The following is a 15,278-nucleotide window of genomic DNA, read 5'->3' as shown; positions in this document are numbered from 1 at the left end:
TATCACAGTTTGTTGATCTGGAATATAATGTGTACAATTCACAAATTTGTCTGATAACAGAAAGTGGTGTGTGATTGTGTTTATTTTACTAACCAGTATATTCACAGCAATCACTTCCAAATATCTCTCCAGTAAAGATGTGTTAATTACAAAACAGACAAGGTCTTCTATTATATTAAAGCTACTAACAAGAAGACAGCAGGAATCACACATGTAAATAGCATCATCAACCCCTATTTTAGTCCTCTGTTTTGATCTGTGAGTTGCGCATAGACCAAAGGTGCTATTAAAGACTGAGTGTATGAAATAGGCAGCATTATATGAACAAAATTTATTCAACAAGAAAACAGACCTTTAACATGAATTTAACAAGCCTGAGAAATTATAAACTATCATATGCTGCAGATTCATGCAGTGATAATAAACAAAAAAGGAAAGTAAGAGGTTTCCCTAAGCTAGCCAAACTGCTAATGGTTTTGTTATAAGCTGTCTACTGTTGCAGTGACCTCTGAAAAGTCTCAAGGCACTTGTACCAGAAAAAATTAAATGATCAGGCTGGTGAATAGAGATTCAGTATGGTGTGTAGGACTACAGCATGGAAGGGAATTATAAAAGTGTAGCATCATATTCCTGAAAATATTCTTCATACTTTAGCTTACAAGGTTTTATTACTTATTAAGTAGGTAGTTTTCGTGTTGTTGTTTTTTTTTTGTTTGTTTTTTGCTAAATTCCTATTTGGATTTATAAGACATAAACTGAACTGGTTTAATGTATATATACTTTAAAACAAACTCTTTAGAAAATTCATATAGCTCCAAAAAATGAATTATTTGCCCTGTTCCCCCCTCTCATGCCTTAATTAATCATTGGGGGTTCTTTGTTCAGTATGTTGTATCCAAGCTTTTAATTCTTACCCATGGAGTGACCACTTTGCTGTCATTCTAGTGCATCATGCTGTAAATACATAAACATGGAGAAACGCCTTCAGCTTGTACACACCTCCAAGTGCTCACTGGGGCTTTTTCTTGAATCTTACAGTGGCATAATTAACACCTTCTTTACCCGTTGCTCATTAGTGCACTGGACATTAATGAGTCTATTTTGATAGGTTGCTCTAAAGGAGAAACCCACTTATTCTCACAGCGCAAAAAGCAATTATAAAATTGTACAGAAATTAAAATGTAGACTTTATTGCCATATTTATGTTTTTATTTCATACTATGTCTAATTTTGGTTTGCAGGTTGTTGAACATGTTAGTTTCCTTAGGCAGTTGCTATAGTGATAGCAGCAAATTCCTTTAATCTTAGTGTAAAGTATTTATTTTCTATTGGCTATCATATTGCTACTCAGGAATTGTCTACCTAAGCATGGTGTTTCACATAGGCCATCATTTATTAGCTGAACAGTATATTAAATTGTTGAATTTTTCTCTTAATTTGTAATAGATTTTTAAAATTTTATTCACATTTGTTTTTAACTGATCATGATATTTACTTAGCTGGTATTTTAATGTCCTTTTTTATGAAATTTCACCCTGCTTATAATATTCCAGAGAAATATTACAGATATTTTTGCATGTCAAGTAGCTGTATTCTGTTTTCGATTGAAAGAGTTCAATATAAAAAAGTATAGGCATTTTATAAATATGGAATTGTCATGGTTTTGTAGAGTGTTTTTTCCTACAAATCATTTTACTGAAATCTTAAAATGGAAACCAAGTATTCTAAAAACAATTGGATCAAAATGATGCTTTGCTCTTACATATTTACCACTAATAGTAAGAGTGGCAATTCTTAATTCTGTATTTAAGTTGCACAGCTGTCAAAATGGTCACTTTTCTTTGGACTACATTTTAATTTTATCTCATTTTATGTGCTTTTTAGTAGAAAACGTTAGATAACTGTTTTAAAGTATTATAATGTCAGATATTAGTACCTGTTTTTATAATTGCTGTATGGAAAAACATGATTAGAAAAATTTTAAGTATACAGATGAGGGACATATATATTTATATATATATAAATGTGAAAGTTAAGTCTGGATTGTAGTTTTTGTATAAAAAATAGTTTCACAAACTATTAAATCATACATTTTGGGGATACTTGGTTTTATTTTGAGGCAAGAGGAACCTTTGGGGAATTTCAAACTGTTAGAAATAAAAGCAAAATTCGAAGTTGATTTTGTGGGTGTTTTGTGTTTTTTTTTTTGTTTTTTTTTTTTTGTTTTTTTTTTTTGCCTTAGAGTGGATAGAGGTCTTAGATTGACTCACTTTTCCTAATGCTGTGGTTTAAGTTTGTACTCTGATACTGTTGACCTTTTGTGGCAGCCTTTTAGAAAGGGAGATTTTTGTTTTCTCTCTTTCTTTAAACCTTGTTCTTTAGCAGACAACGTGTACAAATGAGAACCCACTAAATAGCAATAACTTTTAAAATGTTGATAAATCCCAGTTGTTTACACTATGTAAGACAAGTTTAGAAATGCTATATTATCCTGCTTTAAGATTGTTTCTATGTGATAAATAAATGTATTGAGTTTATTCTCTCGGTAATTGATTTCAATTCCCTGAAAGAGGCAAAGTCCCAGTGCTTTACTTAAAACTTTACAACATTTAAAAGCTTTAATGAATTCTTTCAAATCCATGGTAATGAACAGAGAAAAGCTGTAAGACAGTATATGATTCTTGTTAAATCTCTTAATATATAAGAGCTAACAAATGACATTGTATCATGTAAGAATTTGAAGTCTTTTTAGACAGAAATATTGAATACACTTAGCACAAAGAGGATTCCTATTGTTATTTCTTTACTGTGAACTGCGTGCCATGCCATTCTATACCATGTTCCTGGCTTAAAGCACAGGTGACCTTGGTTTTCTTGTGTTGTGCTGCCTATTCTTGATAGTGGCTTGGACACTTAAGGCCATCACACAAGATATAGAGTCTTTATAGTCACAAGAAGTAAAAGGTATCTGACTAGAAGAGAATACATGGAGCAAGTGCCTTGCTGGTTGTAATTTTGTTGTCATTTCAAGTACTGTGGTGGTATAATTGATGTGACAGGGCTGGGCTTTAGATGTGGTCCCTTAGCTTGTGCTCACTTTCAGTTTTAGTTTCTCTTTGTCATTCATTTTGATTAGGTAAACATTAGGTGACAAACATATGCACACCAGTGAAGGCTGTTTAGTGTAAGTTTAGTAATGAAGCACTTCAATAATAAAGATGCAAAGTTAATATTTTTCTTTACTGCCTTATGAAAATTGCAATAATTGGTGTCACCTTACATTACAAGATTGAGGGTGGTGTGCTGATGGCACAGTCAGCAGGAGGCTCTTTTTTATTAATATTATAATTAAATGATTTCCTGGAAATAGGCCAGAAACAGATGCAAGTTGATCATGCCTTGTCCACTGTTGCTTGGCATCATCACTTGCTTTTTAAAAGAGAATTGACCTGACACCTTGTTTTTACAGGTTGTTATTGATGCCTTCAGATTGATCAATGCTAATATGATGGTGCTAGGACATGAACCAAGACAAACAACCTCAAATCTGGGTCATTTAAACAAGCCATCTATCCAGGTAATGCCCCTACTTGATAATGTGTTAAAAACTATGTTTTACATTTTAAAAGCTGTTAAAAATGGCCATTCTGAGATCTAACACTTAGCATTTTAACTTGTATATGATTATTTTTTGTGTGCTTTAAAAGATTATAGAAATATTGTTGAAAAGTTAGATTTGCTTATATGTGAGTTCGTTTTTAGTATAGTCTTTAAACTTTCCTAATAGTTTGAGGACACCGTTTTGGGGAGTATAGTATAACTTTTATCTTGAAATAACCTTATGGCTTTGCATGGTTAACATTGGTAGGAAAGGATCAATAGGAGTCCCAGGTGGAGTGCATTAGGTGTCATTCAAAATTGACGTAAATTTTAAGAGGTGTACAGAAACAATTCCCAAATAGTACTTAAAATTTTTTCTACTTTTTCTGTTTAATCCTCACCTTTAAAACAAGTCCTACAAAACATATTTATATATTACCTTTGATTAGCATTTATATCTTGTTTGAAATTATGTCAGCCGTTACAGTTTTGAACACTTAATATCCTCCTGAGTGATTGTTTTCTTTGTATCATTCACATGCCTCATTGTTTTTACACAAGTCTTTATAATCTGCAAAAATTATTTTAAATGTGTTTTTAAATGCACCACAACCTGTGTCTATATAGTTAATTGCTTCTCTGAAGATTAATTAAAAGGACAGAAATACCATGTTTGGTTAAATAGAACACGTAGGACAGAGTCTTTATAGTAGCTATTGCTGTTCCACCTCTGAAACCTTACGCTGTGATACCATTGTCTTTGGGGAGTTGTGGCTTTAGTAGTTATCCATGGTTAAGCCTTTGTTATACTTTGATAACTGTACTTTTAGTAGTTATTCATGATTAAGCCTTTGTTATACTTTGATACTTTGATAACTGTACTTTTAGAAGTTTACTTCTGCAGCAGTCAAAAGTAATCTGAAATCTTCATCAGAGTGAAATGTTTTGTTTCAAAGGATTTGAGGTGTGTCACTTTGGGGGGAAAATTTTTTTATAAGACAGGGAAAACTGTAAAGTATAATGAGTATGAAATAAGCTACCAGTGTTTTTGATTGGGTACAGACAAGCCCATGCTTGCATGTTCCAAGAGAGTATATTATTGGACCTGTTTAGCCTGTGATAATGACCTTTCTTATAAACCCCCATAGCATCATACTACTTCATTATTTTTTTGCAAAAGGTTAAGTAGCATCTCACAATCCAAGATCATTGTGATTACTTCATGGTATGTTTCTGCCAGAAGTTTTCACTAATTGCAAGTCAACAGCCACCTGTTGCAGATTTCATCTTTTAAATTTAAACACCACTTTTTAACCTGAAAAATTGAGTATAATCAATATAAAAAAATCTTTCTATTCTACCCTGTCCACTTTGTATTTTTTGGTCCTAATTTATAGTCTGTAACTTGAAAAGGACTTTATAAAGCATCATTAGTTTTTCTTATTTTAGTTTGTTTTGCCTTCCAATTAAAATCTGTAAGTATATTTATTTCACAGTTTATATAGCGCCCATCAGAATGACATATATCTGGGTGTTTTACAATATTAAGACAGTTTCAGTACTAAAACACTCAAATGGAATCAAGCTAAAAAGTGGCAGAACAAAGCTACACCTTAAAAACAATTAGTTTTCTAAGACAAGCTACAAAGAAAGCAACCCAGAAGAATGTGGTGATATATTAACAGAATTTTTAACTCAGGCATCAGAAACTTCATAAAGGACATGCTTTTTATCTTGAAGGAAAACTAGTTTGTGTTGAGATGGATCTTGCTTCTAAACCAGGGGTGGGCAAACTTTTTGACTCGAGGGCCACAATGGGTTCTTAAACTGGACAGGAGGGCCGGAACAAAAGCATGGATGGAGTGTTTGTGTGAACTAATATAAATTCAAAGTAAAGGAGCGGAGGGGAGAGCAAGAGAACCGGATATAACAGCCGGATCCGGCCCGCGGGCCGTAGTTTGCCCAAGGCTGTTCTAAACCAACTGTCAGGTAGTGGGGAAAGAAACCTGACAGCAACCATCACTCATGCTGGTGGTCACCATGCTTTTCTAATGCTGATTTTTTTTTTCACTATTATTTTTATAGTAATGCTGAAAAATTCTGATTCTTTTGGACAGTGGTATTTAATAATCTGGGAAAGCTTCTAATATATTAAGTAGGAAAAATATTATAAAGTAAGATATACAAGTTGCAAATATATATTATAAACTGTACCTATATATTTATACCAGAATGTTAGTATTACTTACCTTTGGATGGAAGGATTTTTTTTTTCTTATTTTTCCTTCTCCAAATATTTCTTTAACTTTCTACAGTGAAACATACTGCTTTTAGAAAATGTTACTTTTAAAGCACTAACAATGTTTAAGTACCTACCACAAGACAAAGTAATAGACAAAGTTTATATGAACTTTAGTGCTTTAAATAAGGGAAGCCATTAATAATCCTGGTAGAGAAGGGAAAGTATAATGCCTACACTATAGACTTTTTTTGTTAATATATGAGACTGCATTATTTTGTGAATACAGAAATATAAATAATTTAGATGATTGATTTTGAAGTTTATTTCACTGTGATGATTATTTGTGTACTTGTTTTAAATTTGTCATACCAACAAAATTATAAGCTCTACTCTAAAGATTACTAGAGAAGCATAGACATAACCTGAAAGTTAATCAGCAGGAACTCCCCTTTGTCCAGTTTCTCCTCTAAACTATTCTTCCTCTAGAATAGATAGCATCTTAAATTGGTACTGAGTTCCAACCTAGGCAGAACTTTCTTCTTGAAAGGGTGGCAGGCTTCGAGCAAAGAAAAAAAGGGTCAAGATATCCAAGAGCCAAGTAAGTTAAGCTCTGTAAATAAATCAAAATATACTGTCCTACAAGTGGTGCAGTAAAAATTGGTCAGACACCAGACGCTTATTTAGCCACAGTATATATTATAGGATAGAAATGTGCTTTAGAGCGCTCTTCTGTGAGAAACTGTTGCAGATTTCACATAGCCAAGTAATGAATAAGCTTCTGAACATAACCCTGTTTTAATGAAGAACTGCCTAAATTTTCCTAACTCTGCCATATCTTTGTTAATTGTAACTTAAGTGTTGATATTTTAAGAAACTTTCTGGCTACATAACTTGCTCCTTTCTCTGCCTAATATACTATGGCATTTGCTAGTATATTGTCTTTAATTTATAATTTGACCCTTTCAAAAGGTTAGTCTCTTTCTTGATAAAACTAATCATATATTTGGCATATGCAACCACAACTTGTAATTCAATTCAAATAGATTGGTTAATTTGAGAGAACTTATTATCTACTGAGCTGAACAATAAGCTGTCCTTTTTGGGCTCGTGTGGAAGGAGGACTGCACATGGCTAATTCACTTAGGATTTGTGCTAAATTCACTGGGGGTACACAGCAGATGAGGAAAAATTAGAAGACTGCTTGAAGATATCATTTGATTTAAACTTATGTTTGCTTTGTCGTTATACCTGCTAATCTTTCACACTGCCTCTGTTAGTTTTAATACTTTTATCTAAATAATGTAATTGAAAATCAAGTAGGTAGTCCCTTCAAATACCAAACTATATATTTCAGCAGTACAATTAATCTCCAGAATGTGGACCTGTCTGTGGGCACATTGGCTGACTTCTAGAACTATTGACCATAGCTGTTATTAACTGCATGGCCAATATGTAGAATTATGTAGTTAGGATATTGCACAAAGGAACTTGGATGAGGGGGCAGTTGGCATCGGAAATCTAGTCTAAGCTCCACTCTCCAGCCAGGCTGTGTCTGCTTGGAGGACTGGGCCCCTTTTTCTAATTCTTCCACCCAGCAGATACTTTTCCTAATTTGCATAAAGATGAGTACTTAAGAAAGGCCCTCATTAATTCTACTTTTTTATCTCTATAGTACAGCATTTCTATACACTGAAATTTAAATGATGATTATTAAAATGGATAAGGATTTAATAGGTGCTCTTAGTACTTAAATTTTGTATATCAACCATTTTATTATAGCAAATGTTAAGAATATAAGTGGCTTATTACAATATGTATTAAAATATTTTAGTATTTATGGAGTGGTTTTTGCTAGCAAACTAAGCTATGCTTTGTTTTTATCCTGATAACTTAAAATTCAAAGACTTAATCCAAGAATTTCCTAAGACACATTATAGCATTGTAGGCAGAAAAAAAATGGATTTTAGAATCAGAAAGACTTGGATTCAAATCCCAGCTTTATCTTTTACTAGCTATAAACCAGGACAAATTAAGATTATTGTCTTATTTTCCTATCTGGTAAAATACAAATGGAACCATCCTACTGACTAGATTGTTGTGACGATTAGAAGACCTAATGTATAAAGCGGATGCTAGGTGCTTATTAAATAGTTTCTTTCCACCCATTCTACCTCAATACTGTAACACCTACACTCCAAAAATCTAATAATTAGAGAGCATGGCAATTGTTTGGGTTTGCTTTATCTTTCGTTTCCTGAGAGTTAACCCCAAAACCCTCTTTATTTTTACACTTGTTGAAAATATGTCCGAGGTATGTAGTAGGCTGATAATGGTCCCTCAGAATGCCATTCTGACCCTCCTTTGAACTTTTTTGGCTGGAGTTAGATATTTGAGCAGTTGTGAATGGATTCCAGCATATGAATGGATTCCAGCATATTTTATTGATCTTTTACAGAGAGGAAGGAAGAGGGATAGAGAGTTAGAAACATCGATGAGAGAGAAACATCGATCAGCTGCCTCTTGCACACCTCCTACTGGGGATGTGCCCCGCAACCAAGTTACGTGCCCTTGACCGGAATCAAACCTGGGACCTTTCAGTCCGCAGGCCGATGCTCTATCCACTGAGCCAAACCGGTTTTGGCGGGTTATTGTTTCTTAATAAAGCCATTCCATTAATTCAATTTTTATTATGATTTGCCTGTTTGTCTTGGAGATCAAGTGCAGTTAGGGGGTGGGAGGGATATCTGGTTAGTGAGATTGAGCATGAGCTAAATAGACCCAGTAGGACAAACTACTTTGTTCATTGGGAGACATGTGGGGACACAATTATTTGAATCTGTTAGAACTGAATTAAGAAGAAAGGATATCCCACATTAATGTTGTGTGTGAAGAAATAAGTGTCATTACTTTTTAGGCTTTAATTTTGAAATAACAAAGATCCCCAAAGCTATCATGAAGTTAGGCTTAATAAGTTATGAATAATTAATGTCTAATTTGGATTATGATGAGGTCAAATCCTGTCTCTGATTGAGCAAGGCTATTGAAACTGTTGAATTTGTGCTGCTCTAGATCATGCTTTGAAGAATGTGTGACCCACACCTATAAACCTCATTCTAAACTTGTAGCTCAGAGAAAAAATAATTTACTCTTCATTAGGATAAAATGCCTTTTTTAGAAGATAATGAAGGTATTGTCTACAGGATATGTTAACAGTTTCAGGCAGTTGTATTTATTTTAATAAGTGAAAAATATTAATTTGTCCTTTTTCAAATCATTTGTCTATATAGGCATTAATTCATGGACTAAACAGACATTATTACTCTATTACTATTAACTATCGGAAAAATGAACTAGAACAGAAGGTAAGTTTAAATTTTTATGTTATAGAGGAGAAGGAAATGTCTTTTTCATACCATTTAAGCTATGATCTGGTATATTTGAATTTGAATTGTTGACCTATTTCATGGAAGTATTCCAAATATTTTTTTATTCCTGATGAATTGCAGCATACTAGTAAAAGAAAGGAATGTTTTATTGGAAGATATTTTACCTTACTGTTAGGTGCTAAAGTGGGAGAGAAAGTGGGAAATAAAAGTTTCGGTTTGGTTTTATGATAAATTATAAAAACCCCTAGTTCTGTGATTTTTCTGATTAATTTGTCTTCTCCAATAAAATGACCTTTTATAACTAAATACTGAACAGTTTTCCACATTTGAAAGGAATAAATTAGATTGTAATTGTGTACTACTTTTTAAAAAGTACCATGTATACCTAGGGTAAATTAAAGGTGAGTCAAAAGGGAAGTGCTCTTTGAGGTTTTCAGATACTTAGAGCTAGATTTTAATTTAATTTTATATATTTTTTTTAATTTAGAAAGAGAGAAGGAAGAAGGGACGGGGGGTGAGTGGGGAGACATTGATGTATGAGGGAAAAATCGCTCAATTGCATCCAGTACATTACCTGACTGGGGATCGAACCCGCAACCTAGGTATGTGCCCTGATTGAGTAGTACTGGCAACCTTTTGGTGTACAGCACGACTCTAACCAACTGAGCCATACAAGCCAGGGCTGCTGTGGTAGATTTAGTTGATAGCTTGAAGTACATTTTCATCACTTTTTTTTTACATTTAAAAAGTTCATCATTCTTTAGAAAATAGAGAAATACAAAACATTTGCAATTTTAAAAGTTAAAGGGTTCTAAGATTAGTTACATTAGTTACATTAGTTAGATTTAACATTTTCCTTCATATATATTTCTCTAAGATTTAACAGACCAAAATCAGAGCTTATATTAAACTTTCTCAATATTGTAAACACAAAGGATTAATTCCATGAGAAAACAGTTGAACAGATCACATATTCACTGCTCCAAACATACACCCCAGTATGACAAGCCTTGGAGTCAGGCTGCATCCACAGGTTCATCAGTTATTTTTAATTTTACATAGAATAGCTACTGGCTGTGAAAAGGGGCACTAATTAGACACAAACTGGAAAATACATTCAGATATATAAGTAGTTTATCAGTCTGATGTCTTACATCCAACTTTTAGAAATATTCAGCTAATTACACTTAAAATTTATTTATTTATTTATTTATTTATTTATTTATTTATTTATTTATTTATTTATTTATTTTCCCTACCACATACACTTAGCCCCCATCCTTGGCTTAAAAACCATCCATACTTGGGAGTGGGGGGGGGGCAATGGTAAGATATGTACACATATAATACCTTAATAAAAATATATATAAAGGGAAAAAAATAAAAAATAAAAACCATCCATACAAATATATAAATTAATTAATGTTACAGTTACGCTCTAGGAGCTCAGATCAGGTGCTTTCTCATTACCAAAAGCTTTGCCTTTACTCTTATCCTACCAACCTGTATACTTAACCCCAAACCTTACCTGAAGGCCACAATGGAATCCCCGTGACAGGGATATCCTGCTCCTTTGCTTTTGAAGTGGTAGGAAAATCCAGTTCTCAGCACTTAGTTACAGGTAGCTTTATAGCACATGTAGCTGCAGCTGCATTGAAATTTCCCAAGGATATATTTTCTAGAAAATTATCAGTGCCAAAGATAGGAAGAAATCAAAGAAATTGGAGCTCCTTCTGCAGAAATTTTCCAGACACCTCCCCACCCCCACCCCCAAACTACTCTTCTTTGCTCCCTTGGATCCTAGGAGGTACATGGAGGAATTTGGAGATTTTATTTCTTTAAAAGTCTCAAAAGATTTTGACATGTGGTTTCTTCTCCAGCATAAAAAGAACTTTGTGCCGTGGGTAATTGCAAATCTCTAAATGGGTAGAGTAGTTTTTCTAACTATGTCTTCAAATCTTATGGCTCAGGGATCTCACTTAAATATACTGGTTCAACAACAATCATTCTGTAGTCACCATTTTTGTTTTCACATTGGATAATGGTATTAATCATTTAAAAAACTTTTATTCAATGGTAGTCTGCAACTGAAGAACAACTTTAGAGTAAGACTTTAAGAAAAACTATCCTAAGACTGTAAACTTGAAAACTTATGAACTTCCAAGAATATGTACTCAGAACTAGGAGTCCAGTTTGGAAAACAATGAACTATGGTGTTTAATTTCATGATCACTCATAGGGTCTGATCCCAATTTGCTAATGTGATTGCAAAGTGGATGAATTTGTCATTTCCTTCCCAGTGTCATGACTTTCCATTCTGACAATTAAGAACTTTTGTCAGAATTAAAAGTTTAATTTGTTTATTTTTTAAATTATAAATGGAATGTTAGAATTTGAAAGAAATTTAGAGATTATCTAATACAAGCCCTCAATTAATAGATTATATAAATTGAAACTCAGAAAGTTTGACACAAAGTCATTCAGTAAATGGGCATTCACTTGGCATTTGAAAGCTGAGCTATGCTGTTAAAGATCTAGTGTGCGACATAGTTCCCTTCATTCAGTGTCTGTTATGATTAGATACTATTCTAGAATCTAGACCCTGGTGATCTTGAGATAAACAGGGCAAAGTCCTTTCCCTATTGATTTTTCTTCAGTGAGAAGGAAGTGCATTAACAAGAAAAAAATTATATGGTGAACACAATATGGTTTGCACATAATCTATATCTATATATAGAGAGAGCCAGGGTTGTAACATCCAAAACGACTGAAGACTCGACCGAATGCCAGGCTGCGGGCGCAGCAGGCGAGCGGGCTGAACTGCTGACCTGACTTCTCGGGGAGGGAGAGAGAGAGAAAGAGAGAGAGAGGTGGGGCTGATCAGCAGTGGCAGCGGCTGCTCCCTCCGGGCCTTGCCAGCAGCCAAGCTTCTCTCTCTCTCTCTCTCTCTCTCTCTCTCTCTCTCTGTCTCTCTCTCTCTCTCTCTCTCCTAGAGGTCAGCAGTTCAGCCCGCTCGTGAACAGCCTGGGGGGCGGCTGCTGATCAGCCCCACCTCTATGAAGCCCAGAGATAGGCCCACAGATGCTGACTGGCATAGAAACTGACCAATCAGAACCTACTCTAGGTGAACTGTGGGGGCTGAGGAGGGGTTTTAAGGGCAACAGCTGTTTGGTGTAAGGTGTAAGAAAGGGATTCAATTTTTTAATGACCTTTTTGGCAGTATAGTGCATATGGCTGGCTATCAGTCCAGATATAGGGATTATGTCTTTTTATCTACCAAGAGCATCTCCTCCTGGTGAAAAATGCTTTCTCCCCCCCCTCCCCCCCCCCCATTTAAGCAATCCTATCCTATATAATCCATCTATACTAATAAAAGGGTAATATGCTAATTAGACTGGGTCAACTGGCCATCTTCCAGACATCCGACTTCCGGACAAAACCATGGTTGTGGGGGCCAAGGCAGAGGCATTTAGGGGCGATCAGACCAGCAGGGGAAGGCAGTTGGGGACGAGATCAGGCCCACAGGGGAGGGCAGTTGAGGGCGAGATCGGGCCTGCAGGGGAGGGCAGTTGGGGGCGAGATCAGGCCGGCAGGGGAGGGCAGTTGGGAGCGAGATCAGGCTGGCAGGGGAGGGCAGTTAGGGGCGATCAGGCAGGCAGGCAGAGAGGTTAGGGGCGATCGGGCAGGCAAGGGGGCAAAGTAGGAGCAGTCAGGGGGGGCAAGGTTGGGGCGATCAGGCTGGCAGGCAGAGGGGTTAGAGGCGATCAGGCAGGCAGGCAGGCAAGTGGTTAGGAGCCAGCCATCCCAGATTGCAAGAGGGATATCCCAGATTGGAGAGGGTGCAGGCTGGGCTGAGAAACCCCCCCATCCGTGCACGATTTTCATGCACTGGGCCTCTAGTATATATATAAAAGTCTAATATGCTAAGTTTCCGACCAGTCGCTATGAAGCACATTGACCACTGGGGGCAGATGCTCAATGCAGGAGCTGTTGTGACGTGCACTGGCCATTTACAGAGAAACAGCACCTTGGACTTGGGACAAAGCAACACTTGGCTTCCCCCAAGTGGGACAGAGGCCCTGCCAGCACCCCAGAGCAACAGCCCACCAAATCACAGCTCAAGCTGCCGAGACCCCATGGCACAAAATGTGGCCCACAGCCCAGCCCAGAAATGGTGGCTGTGGACGCCGGGTAATGATGTCACGTAGCAGCGCCCATCTTCCTTTCCCTAGCGATGACTAGCCTCCTTGCGGTTTCTTCAGCCCAGGAATACAACTTGCTTTATAGCCAGGTGCAAACATTTCCCACTTTAACCAAATGTCTGTGAAGCATTTTCCTGTGCCTCATCTCATTTGATCCTCACGGAAGTTTTGGAGTAGGTAGATAGACTCGGTGGAATCCTGTTTTCTTTTCATTAGCCAGAAAACGGAGATTTAGAAAGCTTAGAAACTTGACCCAACTGCAAAGAAGTAAGAAATGGTGGATCTTGAAAATGACTTCAGGTTTTCTCACTGCGCAGAATATAGTCAAACACTGCTGTAGTTAAATATTTTACCCTTTGTTTTCCCTGCGTGATCTACAATAATAATCTGCTTTGTGTTGATATTTACTACTGTGTTGCTGACAATTACCTGTAAGAGAAGTTGGGGTGCTTCACTGGGCTGGAAAAAGTTTAGCTAAATCAGAACCAGGTCTAATTAAGCAAGCTTGTTCTATATCTACTAGAGGCCCAGTGCACCAAATTTGTGCAGGGGAGGGGGGTCCCCTCAGCCCAGGCTGCACCCTCTCCAATCCAGGACCTATACCAGTAGTCAGATATCCCTCTCACAATCCAGGACCGCTGGCTCCTAAATGCTCACCTGCCTGCCTGCCTGCCTGATCACCCCTAACTGCCCTCCCCACCCCCCCCACCCCCCGCCACCCTGCTGGCCTGGTCGCCACACAGCCTGCTGTTCAGTCATTTGGTCGTCTCTCACTAACCCCCCTGCTGGCCTTGTTGCCCCATGCTGCATGCTGTTCGGTCATTACTGTGAGGGCGTCTTGGCCAATTTGCATATTACCCTTTTATTAGTGTAGATTAAAGGCTAAATTGGCTTGCGCATGCACAATACATATAAAGCTCACTGATGCCAATCGCACGCATGTGTTTTGATCTGTCATTGTCAATCATGAATTTGGTTTACTCTTCTATTTATAGAGAAAGGGCGAATAGCGATATTAAAATATGCTAATTAATTTCCTTTCAATGTGCATGAATTCGTGCACTGGGCCACCAGTGTATTATAAAATTGTTCTTGGGACCTGTACAATTGACCAATGTAACCCCAATAAATTCAACTAAAATAAATATAGAAAAAAAACGGAAAGAAAAAAATTTCAGATGTTGATGGTGTTATAAAAGTAATAAAGCAGGTTAAGGCAAGAAAGATATTTAAAATAGTGCGGGTGGGCATTTTTTATTGCATGGTTAGTGAAGGCACCTATTGCTAAGAAAGTGAGGCAGGTAAGCCATGTTAAGATAAAAACAGCAAATACAAAGGCAATGGGGCTGGAGTACTCCTTGAGTTATATAAATTTAGGAGAATTCTTGTGAAGGACATATTCTCCATATAAGAAAATTACTACTTTTTCTTTATATTTTTTAGATGTTGCTAAATTTGCACAAGAAGAGTTGGATGGAAGGTTTGACACTTCAGGACTACAGTGAACACTGTAAACACAATGAATCAGTGGTAAAAGAGATGTTGGAATTAGCCAAGAATTACAATAAGGTAAAAGTTACTGCCAACATTTCTTTCTTTTTTTTTTTTTTTAACTTTATTTTTTTTTATTAAGGTATTATATGTGTACATATCTTACCCTTTCCCCCCCCCACCCCACTCCCATACATGCCCTCACCCCCCCAACATTTATTTCTTACTAGAGGCCCAGTGCACGAAATTTGTGCACAGGGGTGTGTGTCCCTCAGCCCAGCCTGCACCCTCTCCAATCTGGGACATCCCTCTCACAATCCAGGACTGCTGACTCCCAATTGCTCGCCTGCCTGCCTT

General features: G+C 36.6%; 1 protein-coding gene across 2 annotated transcripts in view; it reads left to right on the top strand.

The window, feature by feature from the left end:
* PSMD14 (proteasome 26S subunit, non-ATPase 14) overlaps positions 1-15,278 on the top strand; it is a 97,674-nt gene that overhangs the window by 67,188 nt on the left and 15,208 nt on the right. For both annotated transcript variants that reach the window (XM_080667492.1, XM_080667493.1), the window contains 3 exons: positions 3,470-3,577; positions 9,130-9,204; positions 14,874-14,999. In XM_080667492.1, coding sequence (XP_080523618.1) covers positions 3,470-3,577; positions 9,130-9,204; positions 14,874-14,999 — 309 coding nt within the window. The remainder of the gene's footprint in view (positions 1-3,469; positions 3,578-9,129; positions 9,205-14,873; positions 15,000-15,278) is intronic.

Source organism: Plecotus auritus (assembly GCF_963455305.1).
Source record: "Plecotus auritus genome assembly, chromosome: 5".
Lineage (NCBI taxonomy): Eukaryota > Metazoa > Chordata > Mammalia > Chiroptera > Vespertilionidae > Plecotus > Plecotus auritus.
This window is presented reverse-complemented; position numbering and strand designations above follow the sequence as displayed.